Raw genomic sequence first — 15,124 nt, forward strand, 5'->3', positions numbered from 1 at the left:
CTGCACCAGTGCAGCATACAAGGTTCTAATCCCACACTTTCCTCTTTACCTACAAGCCCCAGGAAGAAAGTCCATTATTTCGTTAACTCCTTCACTCCAAGTCTTTTCATTGTAGTCCCAGATGCCTGCATGTGGATATCTGTACTTCACAGCATCCCCTTTAGGTCAGGAAGCGCCAAGTAGGTAGTTCTATGAGCCAGACTTATAAGAGTTCCCTCACCTCATTTCAAGGTATTTCTATTTCTTTGCTCAATTCATTCCCCTTCTAGACATGCCAGAACCATAGGACACATTTTCCATAGCAGTAGCCAAGAGTGGAGAGAAATGGCTTCAAAGCACCTTCCAGAGACATGTTCATGCTTCTACAACAGGCCAAAAGACAAAGAACAGAGAAACTTGCTTTCTTACTCTAAGAGTATATATTGAAACATAAGGTTAAGTAAGTCTTGACTGGCCAACTTCCATACTAAGACAGCTGGTGCCATGTGGAAAGATGTTATTTTCTCTACAAAACATCATGAATTTGTGTCTGTGACACTTCCCCACACTCCCCCCGACAAACTTCTGGTATCAAATACAACAAAGTTCCCATAGAGAAAGTCTTTCCTAGCCAAATGTTTTGGAGCAAGGAAGTACCACAGCAGTGGAACCCTGAGACAAGCTGTAACAAACTTACCCAAACTGGGCAGCATAAAACAAAAGACATTGATCCTATCACAAGACCTAGTGGCGTGGAGTCCAAAATCAAGGCGATGGCAAATCTAAGCTTCTGAGGGCCTTAAAGAAGAATCACTTAGCTAGCCACTGTTGTCTCATACTTGTAATCCTAGCTACTCAAGAGGCTGAGATCTGAGGATTGCAGTTCAATGCCAGCCTGGACAATAAAGTCCGTGAAACACTTATCTCCAATTAACCATCAAAAAACCAGAAGTGGTACGGTGGCTCAAGTGGTAAAGGGCTAGCCTTGAGCTGAAGAGCTCAGGCACAGAGCCCTGGCCTACAACTGAAAAAAGAAAAAAAAATTACCCCCAGATCTTTTCCTTAGCTCCTGACCAACTTCTACTTCCTCCTTTATGTTTCCTTGTCCTTAATGTGTATCTATCTGCCTGTGTCTCTTCTAAGCACATCAGTTTTTGTACTAGACTCCACCCTACTGAACTCTTCATAACTCGATTACATATACAAACACCCTATTTCCAAATTTTATATATGTGTAGGTTCCAGGGAATAGGACATGGGCAGCTCCAGGGAGGGATGACACACAAGTCAAAGCACCACAGCCAAAAAATGAAGAGACAAAAAAGAGACTAATTCCAGTTCATCTCTGAATTTAGTCGCCCTATAAAACAAAGAAGACTTAGCCATTTCCCACTTCACAGTAATTAATATATGTTCTACACTGAAAGTTAGAAACTTCATTCAGGTTCTAGAATATCATGTCAAGATCTCATTGCTGACCTTCTGATTCCTAAAACAAAGAAGATAGAATGCTGTATTACTTTAATCTCCATTATTTTAACAAAATCTTTAATAAGAAGCAAAGAAAAGTAAAAACAAGAAAACCTCACTCTATAACAATTTAACTCCTAACAATAATAACAATAATTAATAAAAATAATTTTATGACATAAAGCAAGCGAGCACCCCTGCCCTGTGGTTCCAGGACCCCACCTAGCACTGAAAGTTGGAGGTGAGCAATATCCCAGAGCACAAGTGGTATCCTCCAAGGACAGCACAGACTGCAAAGCAAAGATATGGGGCATCTGTAAAAATGATCTGCATCATTTTTATTATACAAAATAAAATTTCATCTATGTTGCAAATTCATACTTCCTGAAAATCTGGCTTAAAAAACCCAATGAGTACAGACCCTTCTGTCTTTGACTTTCCTGCCAGTGAATCCCCACCTCTGCTGCAGTCGGAGTCATCTCAAAGGGAAAAGACAGATGTGGTCACATCAGGATAGCCACCTGATGTGACCACCCAGCCTGCCTGTTGGAGGCGCAGTCCTGCCATCATCTGGACCAAGGCTGCTGGGGACAGTCAAGGCCACAACATGTCATCACCTTTACCAGCCCGTCTCCAGCAGTAAGTATAACCAGTCCACCCAGGACTGGCTGTAACAGCAACATAGTGCACCATTCCCAGGCAGCTGAACATCCTGGGCTTCTCTTTAGGCAGGCCTGGGCCAGGGCTAGGGGATCCCTGTGTCCATGGAATAAATTTGAATAAGATCAGACACAATATTATCAATGATTGGCTTGGTAAGGTCTTCACTAAGCACCTAGAAAGGAGAAGGAAAAGAAAGCTTCAATTAGACTCTCTCTGTGTTACATGAGGTAGCCACTACAAGCATAGGGTAGCACTTCCTGGGTGGGGTAGGAGGCTCAGGGACTTGTCTATCCAGAGGGTGGTGGCTCTCCTACCGAATCAGTTCTGACTATGGAGCCTGATCAAACACTTTCAAAGCAGAGAAAATTCTAGATGGAAGAGACCTTATTAATTACTCGGATTAGACAGGACAGGGGACTTGGCCAAAGTCACATAGGGAGCTGGTAACAGATCTCTACCCAAAGTACAGATCCTTAACTGCAATGTGACGTTCTCACAAGCTCAGGCTCTAGGGATGCTGCTTAGAAGAGAGGGTAGGAGACTGGCTATGTTGTTTCCCAGAAACTGTCCAGCTACATAACGTGGACTGTACTTCCATACTACCCTGGCCAGAGGAAAACCTAGAGCAGAGCCAATGTACAGATACATTCAAGGCTGAGGCCTATCCCTGAGGGTCCAAACCAAGAGTAATATGCAGTATAGGGCCAACTCACAGGCCTGGGGGGGTCCCATCCTCCACTCCCCAAAGCCAAGTGCAAAAGGACAAATGCTGCATGATACCACTTCTAGGATTAGCCTAGAGTAGCCAGATCCACACACAGAAGAAAATGGGTGCCAGGTACTGGGAAAAATCAGAACACAATATTTAGTGGGGACATAGTTTCAGTTTTCTGGAGAAGATGATGGACAAAAATGTCCATGTGCTTTATGCCACTAACTTATATAGCAAAAAATGATGATGATGGTACATTTTTATTAAATCTATCACAGCGTGAGAAAAATACTTCAGGGTAGGTTATGACGGTGGGCCATGTGTCAAAAAGACACATCCTCATGTCCTGAGATAATAGTACTGGCCTCTTGGACCAAAAGGGACCTAGTGGCTTGACTCCACTAGGTTGAGAATTTCAACTTCCAAATCAGATGGTATGTCTGTCCATACAGCAAACAGTAAAAGTAGCAGGAAATAAGCAAGTCTCCCTGTTTTTAGGAAAAGGGCACAGGTAACCCCAAATATGGATTAGATATAGAAGTTTCAACAAGACCTGCCCCATTTCCATCACTGCTATCCCTCAGTATCTTCCAACAGAGTTATGTCATGCACACACATGGTGGCACATCCTCTGCATGTGTGTACTCTGGTGGGCAGGCTGCTTGTAGAGCAGAATGTTGGGCTCTGGTGCTAAGCCCATACGTGACAAATGACACCTAAGGTAGTTATAGCAAGAAGTAGCAGTGGAGAGTACATGAAGAGGAAATGCTTCAAATATAAAACCTGAGGGGGGCAGGAGTGTGGCCTAGTGGTAGAGGGCTTACCTAGCATGCACAAAGACCCTGGTTCGATTCCTCGGTACCACATACATAAAAAAGACTGGAAGTGGTGCTGTAGCTCAAGCGGCAGAGTGCTAACCTTGAGGAAAAAGCCCAAGGACAGTGCTCAGGCCCTGAGTTCAAACCCCAGAACTGGCAAAAAAAAACCCTGAGCTTTCCTTTGTCCATGTATAAACAGCTCACTTCAAGGCAACTGGCTCCTTTGCCTCACCAGCCCAAAGGGACATCAGCATTCTGGACTCTCCCAGTTCATGCACCCTGAGCCATCCAGAAAGGTGAAGTCAAGTTTAGCAGGCCTTTAAAAAAGCTGTATGAGCTAATCACGGGACCAATATCTAACAACTGTAGTTCAAAGCCAGCCCAGGAAGGAAAGGCTATGAGCCTCTAATCTGCAATTAACTACCAGAAGTGGAGCTGTGACTCAAGTGATAGAGCACTAGTCTTGAGCAAATGAGCTCAGAGACAGTGCCTAGGTACGAAGTTCAAGCCCTAGGACCAGCACACACAAAAAAAGCTGGGTAACCATACATCTGCCACCAAAAATGGTAATTTCTTCTTAACCTGAGTAAAAACTGGGCAAATTTCTGTGGCCCAGAAAGCAGTTTCATAGCAGGACCATTCCCCAGCTGTGCTGGGCCAGGACAGATACAACTCCTCTTGGGAGGGCTGAATATGGGGCACAGAGACAGTGCTGGTGCTTCACATGAAGTTCTAGATGGTAAAAGTAAAGCAGAGAGGCAGCCCAAGGATAAACAAGTGACATTCCAGCTGAGTGATGAAGCCACTGTGACCACCAGATGTCCTCAGAGAGCAGAGCCAGCAAGTGACAACTTCTCTGGCATCACTTCATTCCAGCTACACAAGGCCACTGAGTCCTGTTATCAGTCAGTCCCTGAAAACAGCCAGCACGGAATACACACAGATGGTCTCTTAACCCTCACAGTATCTTACAGGTGCTCCTGGCCTGAGACTGTGACCCAAGCACCAACTATGAGATAGACGGACACAGGAACAGATAGATAAGAAACCAGAGGTCAGGGAAGTGTGTGTTAGGAAGACAGGCCTTTCTGCAGTGGCACCTGTGTCACCTGAAAAGCTCTTCCAATGGATAGATTTGAATACACTGTCTACCAACAACATGACTCAATAGGTCAGGGAAGTAGAGAACTCAATCATCCATCAATCAATGTTACCTACCTGCTACCTACCTTGTCCATCCATCCATCCCCCTACCTAAACAGCCTCTACTGCATGAACGCAGGCACCCATCATCTATCTATCTAATCAGTATCTGCATATCCATCTATGTAATCAGTTTCCTCCCTCCCTATTGTCTACCCATCTATCTTTGCCAAGAAACACCCCTGCTTCTGAGAGTAAGCCAGATTTATTAACCTTTTGATCTATGTCAAGTTCCTCTCAACTCAGTAAGGATTTGGCAGTGTTGACTTAGCTCAGAGCTTCTTAACTGGGCCAATGTCCACTTCAGATCATTTGAGTGGCTGGGTGGAAGCCAAGGCTGTTGATCAATACCTAAGAGCTTTTACTGCAAACAATAACCTGGCTTCAAATGGCAAAGTGCAACGGGATGAGCCCCGAATGTAGATGATTATCACAAATTTGCCTTTTATTCCAGTTCTGGGGTTTGAATTCAGTGCCTTGCACTTGCTAGGCAGGTACCCTACCACTTGAGCCATACCTCCAGCCCTTTTTCACTTCAGTTACTTTACAAGTAGGGTCTTACATTTTTGCTGGAAACTGGCCTCTGAGTGCTATCTTCCTGCCTACTGACCTAGGGTCTCTCTTCTGCTGAGTTCACACAGCTTGTTTGTTGAAAAGGGATCTCGTGGACTTTTTGCCCAGACTGGCCTCAAACCATAATTCTCTCAATCTCTACTTCCTGATAGCTGGGATTACAGGGGATGACTTACCACACGTAGTACAACAGATATTTTCTAGTGACCAACATCTTTCCTCATGGGCAATTAATAAACAGAAACTAAGCCAGGTGCAGGTGGCTCATGCCTATAATCCTAGCTACTCAGGATCTGAGATCTGAGGATCAAAGCCAGAAAACTAGAAGTGGTGCTGTGACTTAAAGTGGTAGAACACTAGCCTTGAACAAAACTGCTCAGGGATACCACCTAAGCCCTGAGTTCAAGCCCCATGAACAAAAAAATGAAAAGAGTGCCGGGAGTTTGGCCTAGTGGTTAAAGTGCTTGCCTAGCATGCATGAAGACCCGGGTTCGATTCCTCGGCACCACATGGATAGAAAAAAGCCAGAAATGGTGCTGAGGCTCAAGTGGTAGAGCTCTAGCCTTGAGAAAGTCCAAGGACAGTGCTCAGGCCCTGAGCTCAAGCCCAGGACTGGAAAAAAAATGAAAAGAAAAGAAAAGAGAAAATGGTGAGCAGTGAGTTGGAAGGATCTGTAAAGGGAAAGGACAGTTTAGTGTACTGAGAAGCCACCTTACCTGCCACCACGGCTTATCACTCTCGGACTCAGCAGGCACCTCAACTCCATAGACATGTAGAGCCAGGTAGAGCACTGCCACAGCTAAATGCTGAGCCTGGAATCGAAGGCACAGCCCTCCATGGTAGCTATCCCGCAGCAGAGCCCAGGCTGTGATGGAGATGGGAGTCCGCTGCCACGTGTAACGATTCAGCCAGTTTTTTAGGGAAATCAGGTAGTGGAGCAGGTACTGCAAAGACATGCACATCAGTGGCTCTGCCTGAAGCTGCAGTCCCTCTAGCCACTCTCCTCAAACCATCACCATCATGCCACTTCCCTGCTCAAGCCCTCCATGTCATTGAGGGAAATGCCCTGAAGTCATTGCCAGCTGACAAGAACCACCACCCTCTCTCCCCTTATCTCCCAGTGCCTTTGACACATCTTCCTATCATGTCAATGTACCCAACACACTCTGCTTCTGGGCCTTTGCATTTCCCATTCTCTTCTCATTCTGCAGAAATCAGTCCCTACACACGTGCCTACTGATGGCCTCCAAACTCAGTACCAGAGAACCTGCTCAGGCCATTCTTCATGGCCTGCATATCACAAGCCTCCTCAATCTCAAGGCTGTATTCAGGCCAACACATAAAACCACTTGAGGCCCAGAGCTGCAGCCAACAGTGTGCTATCTGTAGAACACAGAGCACCAAACAGGTGCACCTGGCCTGCTTGGGAACACTGCTTTCAGGAGGGCCAAACACCAGTGACTTTGTTGAGTTTGAGGCAAGGATCTAAAGCAGTACTGGCCTCCTGGACATCTCCACAATCTCTGAGCTGGAGGTACTGACCTCTTAGAAGACAGACACTTGGGCCAGGAGTTGTGGTTGACATCTGTAGTCCCAGCTACTCATGAAGCAGAGATCAGAGAGGAATGCAGTTTGAGGTCAGCTCAGACAAAAAGTTAGGGAACCCCCATCTCAATCAATAAGCCATGCACGGTGACACACACACACACACACACACACACACACACACACTCACACACTATCAACTTTATAGGAGGCATAACTAGGAGGATCACAGTCTATCCTGGCCCTGAGTAAAAACATGAGGCCTTTTATGAAAAATAACAAAATAAAAAAAGGACTGGAGGTATAGCTCAAGTCATAAAGTATCAACTGTGAGCAAAAAAAACTGAGTAGGAAAGCTGCATAAAGCTGGGTACTGGTGGCTCGCCCTTATAAGTCTAGCTGCTTAGGAGGCTGAGATCTAAGGATCCTAGTTCAAAGCCAACATGGGCAGAAAAATCCATGAGACTCTCATCTCCAATTAAGCATGAAAGAAGCTACAAGTGGAACTGTGGCTCAAGTGGTAAGAGTGCTAACCTTGAGCAAAAGAGCTCAGGGACAGTGCCCAGGCACTGAGTTTAAGCCCCAGGACTAGCAAACACACACACACACACACACACACACACACACACACACACACACACACACACACACGAAAGCAAGCTGCACGAAAGGGCCATGAGTTAAAAGTCCTAGTAGTGACACAAAAATAAGAAATCTTTGGGGGGACTAGGAATGTGGCTTAGTGGTCGACTGCTTGCCTAGCATGCATGAAGCCATGAGTTCAATTCTGCAGCACCACATATACAGAAAAAGTCAGAAGTGGTGCTGTGACTCAAGTGGTAGAGCACTAACCTTGAGCAAAAGAAGCTCGGGGACTGTGCCCAGGCCCTGAGTTCAAGCCCCAGGACTGGCAAAAATAAGAAAATCTTTAAGAGGGAAGGGGAACAGTGACAGAAGGAGTAAGATTCATTAGGATACATTATAAACATGTACAGAAATGTAGTAATGAAATCTACCCTGTATAACTAATGTAAACATGTACAGAAATGTAGTAATGAAATCTATCCTGTATAACTAATGTAGTAAGCTAATAAAAAGTAGAGTATTTTTAAAAGGAGAGGAAGACAGGACTCTTGGCCTGAACTTTACACCATGTACACTTGGACAGTCTCCAACAGGTCAAAAAGCCACAGTGGCAGGTGATATGGCAGCATGTGATCCAGCCACACCTTGAAAAGACAACTCATGTCATCTAGACTCTCGCCCTCTAGCAAGAGGGACAGAGGGAGAAGGCTGCAGACTCACTACCCACTCTGATCCAGGACCATATCAAAGAGCCTCCAAGGCCAGAATGCTGTTCCTTTCTAAGCCTTGTCGCCTTGACAACCCCACTCTCCAGCTGCCAGCACAGCTCCCACTTCCTCCTGGGATGCTGATCAGGCATTCTGCTGACTAAAAATTACTGTGTGAGAATCCAAGAACAGAGATTTCTGGGCTAGGGAGGGATGTAGAAGGGTCATGGTGAGATGTTTGTGCAGATGGAATTGTTTTGCACCTGGACTATGGTAGTGGATACATGAACGTAAGAATTGATAAAACTATATGAAATTAAATACCCAGGCAACCAGTGGATTATATGTGTATCAATATTGTGGCCATGACACTGTATTATAGTCCAGCAAAGTGTTCCTGCTGGCAGTGGCTAGGCAAAAGACATATGGACTCACTCTGGACTATTCCTCACACTGCATGTGAATCTCCAACTGCCTCAATAAAATTCCATTTAGCTGAACTTGGTGGTTCGTGTCTATACTTCCACCACCTGTGAGAATAAGGCAGGGTAATTATGAGTTCAAGGCTAGCTTGAATAATAAGGAAGTTCCAGGTCAGTCTAGGCTACATAGAAAGTGATCCTGTCTCAAAAAAAAAAAAATTCCACTGAAAAGGAACACACAATCCTAGCCCACAGCCCAAAACCAGCTCCCTACTCTCTACAGGCCAAACTTCCAGATACCTGAACGTGAACCTGACTCCCTGCAAAGGCACACTCACAAGTTTCTGAGTGGGCCTGCTCCTGGGCAGCTAATTGAAATAACCTGCCCCAAGAAAAGGAGGCAATAACAAGAGCCAAGCCCTTAAAGCATATTATGCCTATGTGCAAACAAGTAGGTTAATGTATCCTTTTATAAAATGATGAATTATAAAGTAATTCATCTACATAATAAAAACTAGGTAGTGTTAGAAGAAAAAGCAGGGGCCAGGAGTTTGGCCTAGTGGTAGAGTGCTTGCCTAGCATGCACAAAGACCCTGGTTCAATTCCTCAGTACCACATATATAGAAAAAAAAGCCAGAAGTGGTGCAGTGGCTCAAGTGGTAGAGATATAGCCTTGAGAAAACTCAAGTACAGTGCTCAGGCCCTGAGTTCAAGTACCAGGACTGGCCAAAAAAAGAGCAGCTTGACTCTTCTCATGAGTTTCTAAGCATAGCTAGGCAGGGTTCACTTTAGGTTATGGAACAAAAAATATGGCTCCAGCCTCTGGAAACAGCTGTTGGCTCCGTAGCACACATGTACCTTGTGTGGATGCTGGAAGGAAACCTGGAAGCGCAGAACTCTCAACACAAGGAGTTCACATTGCACAATGCTGTCTCGGAGCTCCCAGAATCGTGAGTTCAGTTCCAAGGGCTTGCTGTCTCGGTTAAAATACCTAGAGACATAATGGAAAGGATGTCAGAAGAAAGAAGTTGGCTTCTAGTTGTAAGCTGATGGGCCATTCAGTGTTATTCAGCAAGATCCCAAGCACAAAGACTGGCTCTGTGCAATGGCTAGAGAGGTCCTGGAAGCATGAGCACACCAAGCTAGCTGACAAATAATCAATACTTAAGTCTTTACCACTTGCTATACAACACCTAAGGCTCATCCTGGGCCCAGGAAAGTATATCAATATAGCTTGGGAACATATATTGTGAAAGGCACATCGCTTTTAGTTTTGTATTTATTTGTCTGTCCTTCCTTACATTCTACTCATCCACAGCACTCCCAATAAAAGATCCTATAAAAGACCCCCAATGTGAGTGTGAACAGGGTTCATACTCAAGTGCTCAGAATTCTCTGCCATGACTCATCCTGGCTGCTCACTCCGTTTCCCAAATTCACCACAGAACCCCCCAGCTTATGCCCACATCTAATTAGGGCTCCACACAATTTCCCCTTCTGCTGCTCCTCCCTGCTGGGGGCCAGGCAATTACAGGTGGACTCCAGCTGTACTCCCTTAGCTCTGTGCCTGTTTTTATCTTACTCTCTCCCTGTATACTGTGAACTTGTCAGGCTTAAGGGTTAGAGAGTGTTTTTTCCGTTACCTGTTTATTAAAAAAGAAGAACAAAGTATTCTTCCTAATGATTAGAGTTCCTGGAAAGGCCCATGACGCACAGCTAGTTAGTAACTTTCCATAAATCTCATGACTGTCTCCTGGGTCCCAAGTTCTCAGCCCAGCCTCCCCAAGTGGCTAGGCCCTGCCTCTTTCCTCAGTAGGAACGTGTTTGCTCAGCCTAGCTGTACTGTCCACCACACACAGTCTCCTAGGCAATGGAGGCTGACTCAGTTTCTTGTATCACTTGAATACAACTGTTGCCTGGCTAGTGTCCCATTCTCCCTCTGGAAGCCACCCAGGCCTGCAGGGCCTTACAGCCTAACCAAGACAGGTTCTCTCCCATGCCCTTCAGCCTCCAGCCAGTCCCAGTTCCTTGTGCTGTTCAGGGCTGCGTATGATTCTTCTCTGACATCATACCTCTCTAAGGGCCCTCTGCTCAAGCCTCACTTCTCCCATGGGCGGCCTTCAGGGCTTCCTGTACTGTGGTCAAGTTTCCTCCCACACAAGCCCATGGGTACTTGATCTCAGGCTTCCTCTTCCCTCTGCAGTTGTGCTCTGGGACCTGAATCAGGCCATCCAATTGCTTCTGTCCAAGCTTGCCTGCGGGTGTGTGCAAGGCAGAACCCAAGGAAGTCTTCTCTGCAGCATACTCCTACATGCTAGAACCCTGGTACCTGTTGGACACGTTGATGATGTCCCGAGTACGCAGGTGCTGCTCCTCCACTTTGCCGGCCAAGTAAATGGAAGACATGGCAACCAGGTAAGGGTCATAAGCATCCAAGCTGACCACGCAGAAGAACTTATGGTAAATGGTGCATGCAGTGGCTATGGGAATGGACCGCATTCCTAGCTTGATACCTACAGAGAGAAGGTGAGCTAGAGTCCTCAAATGCTTCCTCTACCACTGCTCCAGATAGGGAAGCCACTGGATTGTGCCCTAAAGGTACACACACTCCATAAAGACCAAGGTCTTTTAGCTCAGCACTGCCTGCTGGTAGATCTCTGGCTGGAACTACAGACTTTTCAAAGTCAAATAGGCTAGCTAAGTCCTTGCGGATGGTGTTCAAAACAAATGTTTCATTCAGGAGACGTTTTTGAAAAGCCTCCAGGACATGTCCTTACTAGGACATGCAAAATACCTCCAGGACCCAGGCTTCAAACTATTGCTCACTTCCACATCTGTGCAGCCCGTTGGAGCATACCAGACTCTGTTGTGTGTGTTTTTACAGCCAAGTAAGCAGTTAACTAGCAGTAAGCACCCCATTGCTCACAATTAACATTCTAATGTGACCACAGGTGGTAAGAGGCCTCTGAGTGACCCAACAGATTCCATAAGTCCCAGTGTTGCAGTAAAAGATTACACTTAGCCAGGTCTCAGTGGCTCTCATCTGTAATTCCAGCTACTCAAGAGGCTGAGATCTGTGGATCAAGGTTCAAAGCCAGCCTGAGCACAGAAATCCAACAGACTTCTGTGTTACAATACTGGGGCTTTAACCCAAGGCTTGACCTCTGATCCATAGCTTTCCACTGAAGATTGGTGTTCCACCACTTGAACCACAGCTCCACTTCCAGCTTTTTGGTGGTTAACTGGAAATACATGACTCACAGATTTCCTGCCCAGGCTAGCTTCAAATCACAATCCTCAGATCTCCGCCTCCTTGAGTAACTAGGACTAAAGGCATGAGCCACTGGGGGCCAACTTGAGACTCTTTATGTGCAATTAACCCAAAAATCCTGGAAGTGGAGACATGGCTGAAGTAGTAAAACATTAGACTTGTGCAAAAAAGCAAAGTGAGGGAACAAGACCCTGAACTCAAGCCCCAGTACTGGCACACACAAAAAAAGTTTATACTGAACAATAGTTTCTTAGTGCACAGATTAAGAGGAGACAGGTTACTGAAACTACAGAATCAAGGAAAAGCAATATTTAAGGCCACAGCCAGGCAGCACGGAAGGAGGTCAACATGTGGACAAGTGAGTAGAACACAAAAGTAAAAGCATGATGGAGAGGATTTATTTAGTGAATAGAGTTCAGTCCCATCCCTCCCACCCATCCTTGGAAGTAGCCAAGGAAATCACTGTGCTGAACCCAAACCAATTCACAATGAGTAGAGTTAGCATGAGAAACTTATATGGTATATTCTAGTCTGTCAGAATGACGTGAATTGAAACCAGTAAGGAGGCTCAGTCCGCTAGGGCTCTCTTGGAGGTCAGAAAACTAAATGGATCATAGGGGGTTAACTTAATGTGTCACCAGGGCTTGTTTCTTCTGGGGATTTTAGGAGAAATTCTGTTTCTTTGCTTTTTTAAGCTTTCTCCATCCTTCTGCTCCTGACCTCTTAGTGCATCTTCAAAAGTAGTATCATAGCATCCTGTAATATATTTCTTCCTTCGGAGTTGGGGCACACCCATAATCCTAACTACTGAGGGGGCTTATGTCTGAGAATCACAATTCAATCTGGACAGGAAAGTCTGTGAGAATTTGATCTCCAATTAACCACCAAAAACCTGGAAGTAGTGCTATGCCTCAAGTGGTAGCGTGCTGGCCTTGAGCAAAAAAGCTCAGGAACAATGCCCAGTCCTGAGTTCAAGTCCCATGACCTACAAAAAAAGAAAAGAAAACTGGTGATCATCATCACCACAACCTAAAGTAACACTCCCATCATAAAGTCCTTAATCATGTGTGCAAAATTCCGCATAATATATAAAATGATATTCACAGGTGCCAGGAATTAGTAGAAAGATAACCTCAAGGGACTACTAAGTAGCTTCTATAAAGGGTGAGTAAATCACTTTTATAAAAAAAAGTCATTGGAACTGGGCACAGTGGTTCAAGACGGTGGTCATGGCTATTGAAGAAGCAGAGATTAGGACTGCAATTCAAAGTCAGCCAAAGAAAAAATGTTCAGGATTCCCTATGTCAATAAAGCTGGGTTTATGGGTGCATGCTTCTTATCGTAGCTATTTTGGAACAGTAAACAGGAGGATTATGGTCCTGGTTGTTAGGTCATAAAGTGGAAATGTTACTGCGAAAATAAGTAACATAGGGCTAGGAATGTGGCTTAGTGGTAAAGTGCTTGCCTGGCATGCATGAATTCCTGAGTTTGATTCCTCAATAACGTATACACAAAAAAATGCGAACGTGGTGTTGTGGCTCAAGTGGTAGAGTGCTAGCTTTGAGCAAAAGAAAGTCTGAGACAATGCCCAGGGCCTGAGGTTAAACCCCAGGACTGGGAAAAAATAATTTTAAGTAAAGTAAAACATGATGGGGACATCTCAAGGTCTAAGCATCAAGCTGTTCAGACAATTTGTTCCAGAAGATGCTACATAATCTGGTGTTGCTAACATGACCTACTAAGCAGATATGTAGTAGATGGAGAACACTTCTGTTTTCAATAGAATTTGAAACTACTGTGCATTAAATTTATGAATAGTTGGGTGCTGCACCTTATCATAGACCTTCTTACCTAACATGAATGCACAATTGCTCAAGCCAGTGTCTCTCAAAGTGTACACACGCAGTAAGGAAATAAGTGCCACACTGAAAGGGATGTTCATGAAACATGTTGCCGCATGAGGAAGAAGGGGCCTAATAACGTCATGGTCACTCTGGCAAAGTTCAGAAATTTAGCTGCATCCTGGGGGGTGCTCGATTTGGTGGGACCTCCCCAACAGCCTGCTGTAAAAAGCTGTGGGTGACTGGCTCTCAGTAGGGCCGAAGGCGTGGTGGACCCACATACTTGCGGGCACCCTGAGTGGGACTCCACCTATGTATAAGCCTGGATTTGCCTACATCTGCTCATTTGCCCTGAGTGTCTTCCTGTGCAAAGGGAGTAGCAGCATATGCCCTCGTGTCGGAGCCCGGAAGAGGGTGGGGAGTGGAAATGCCACGCTCACAGGAGAAAGCCTGTTCCCTCAGCCTGTTTCCGGTAGCAGCTGCTCCACAACGCACTGGCTCCGCTTGGATTGTGTGGAATGAGACCCTCGGCCTCCACGTCCCACCCGTGTGGGTTCTGCCATTTCTCTAACAGCAGTTACCTGCCTCCATGATGAACTTCGTAACTTCGAAGTGTACCCTCTCCTTGGGCACCGGCAGCCCCTCAGCCCCTGGAAGTCCCTCAGCCCTCGGCAGCCCCTCAGCCCCCGGAAGCCCCTCAGCTCCCGGCAGCCCCTCAGCCCCCAACACCTCGGCCCCTTTTTCGCAGGTGTCCGAGTGAGCAGCCTCCATGAATCCTTGCCCTATGACCCCACGAGCTCCTATCTGAAGGAATAGCAAGCCGGTTGCGCTAAGGCCCAAACCCGGACTCCGGTGGCCTATACAAGCGTCCCGCTCCAGCCAGGCTGGCCCGCCCACCCAGGTAAGCGCGGCTGCGCATCAAGACTGTATGACTACTGCGCAAGCGCCGGCGCAGGCGTAGAAAGAACGCTCCCTAGAGGCTTTGCGCGCCCCTGATCTCCTCCTAAAGCCACACACCACACCGTAGGAGATATACGCCCCGCCTCCGAAAGACACACCCCACCCCCAGACTCCACCTTCTCACAAGCTCCCAGGAGCCGACGCCCCGCCCCTGGGAACCACAAGCCTTGCTGCCTCCAGGATGCGAGGGCGTCTCAGGCTTGAGGACTAAAGGGTGAGAGCACCTTCGGATACCTAAACCGCAAATCCTCGCGGTCTTGCTAAATTCTCACCCTGAGACCGTGGCTCACCGTAACTTGGGAAGAGGAGACTTGACAGCCTCTGTTAAACCCTGGGCGAGGGCCATTTCAGTGGTGTCAATATCTGAGCTGTCAC

The 15,124-nt window shown here is 46.3% G+C and overlaps 1 protein-coding gene across 1 annotated transcript; it reads right to left on the minus strand.

Annotated features, from left to right (window-relative positions):
- Positions 1 to 1,841: 1,841 nt before the first annotated feature.
- Ccnq (cyclin Q) lies at positions 1,842 to 14,593 on the minus strand. The gene is made up of 6 exons (XM_090326110.1): positions 14,517 to 14,593; positions 14,371 to 14,456; positions 11,007 to 11,190; positions 9,536 to 9,668; positions 6,135 to 6,362; positions 1,842 to 2,284 (listed from the first exon to the last, which is right to left on the minus strand). The coding sequence occupies exons 1-6, from the start codon at positions 14,558 to 14,560 to the stop codon at positions 2,195 to 2,197; spliced, it is 765 nt and encodes a 254-aa protein (XP_090182236.1). The 5' UTR covers positions 14,561 to 14,593; the 3' UTR covers positions 1,842 to 2,194.
- Between the last annotated feature and the right edge of the window lie 531 nt (positions 14,594 to 15,124).

The sequence above is a fragment of the Megascapheus bottae genome, chromosome X (assembly GCF_031878675.1).
Source record: "Megascapheus bottae isolate mThoBot1 chromosome X, mThoBot2.hap1, whole genome shotgun sequence".
Taxonomy (NCBI): domain Eukaryota; kingdom Metazoa; phylum Chordata; class Mammalia; order Rodentia; family Geomyidae; genus Megascapheus; species Megascapheus bottae.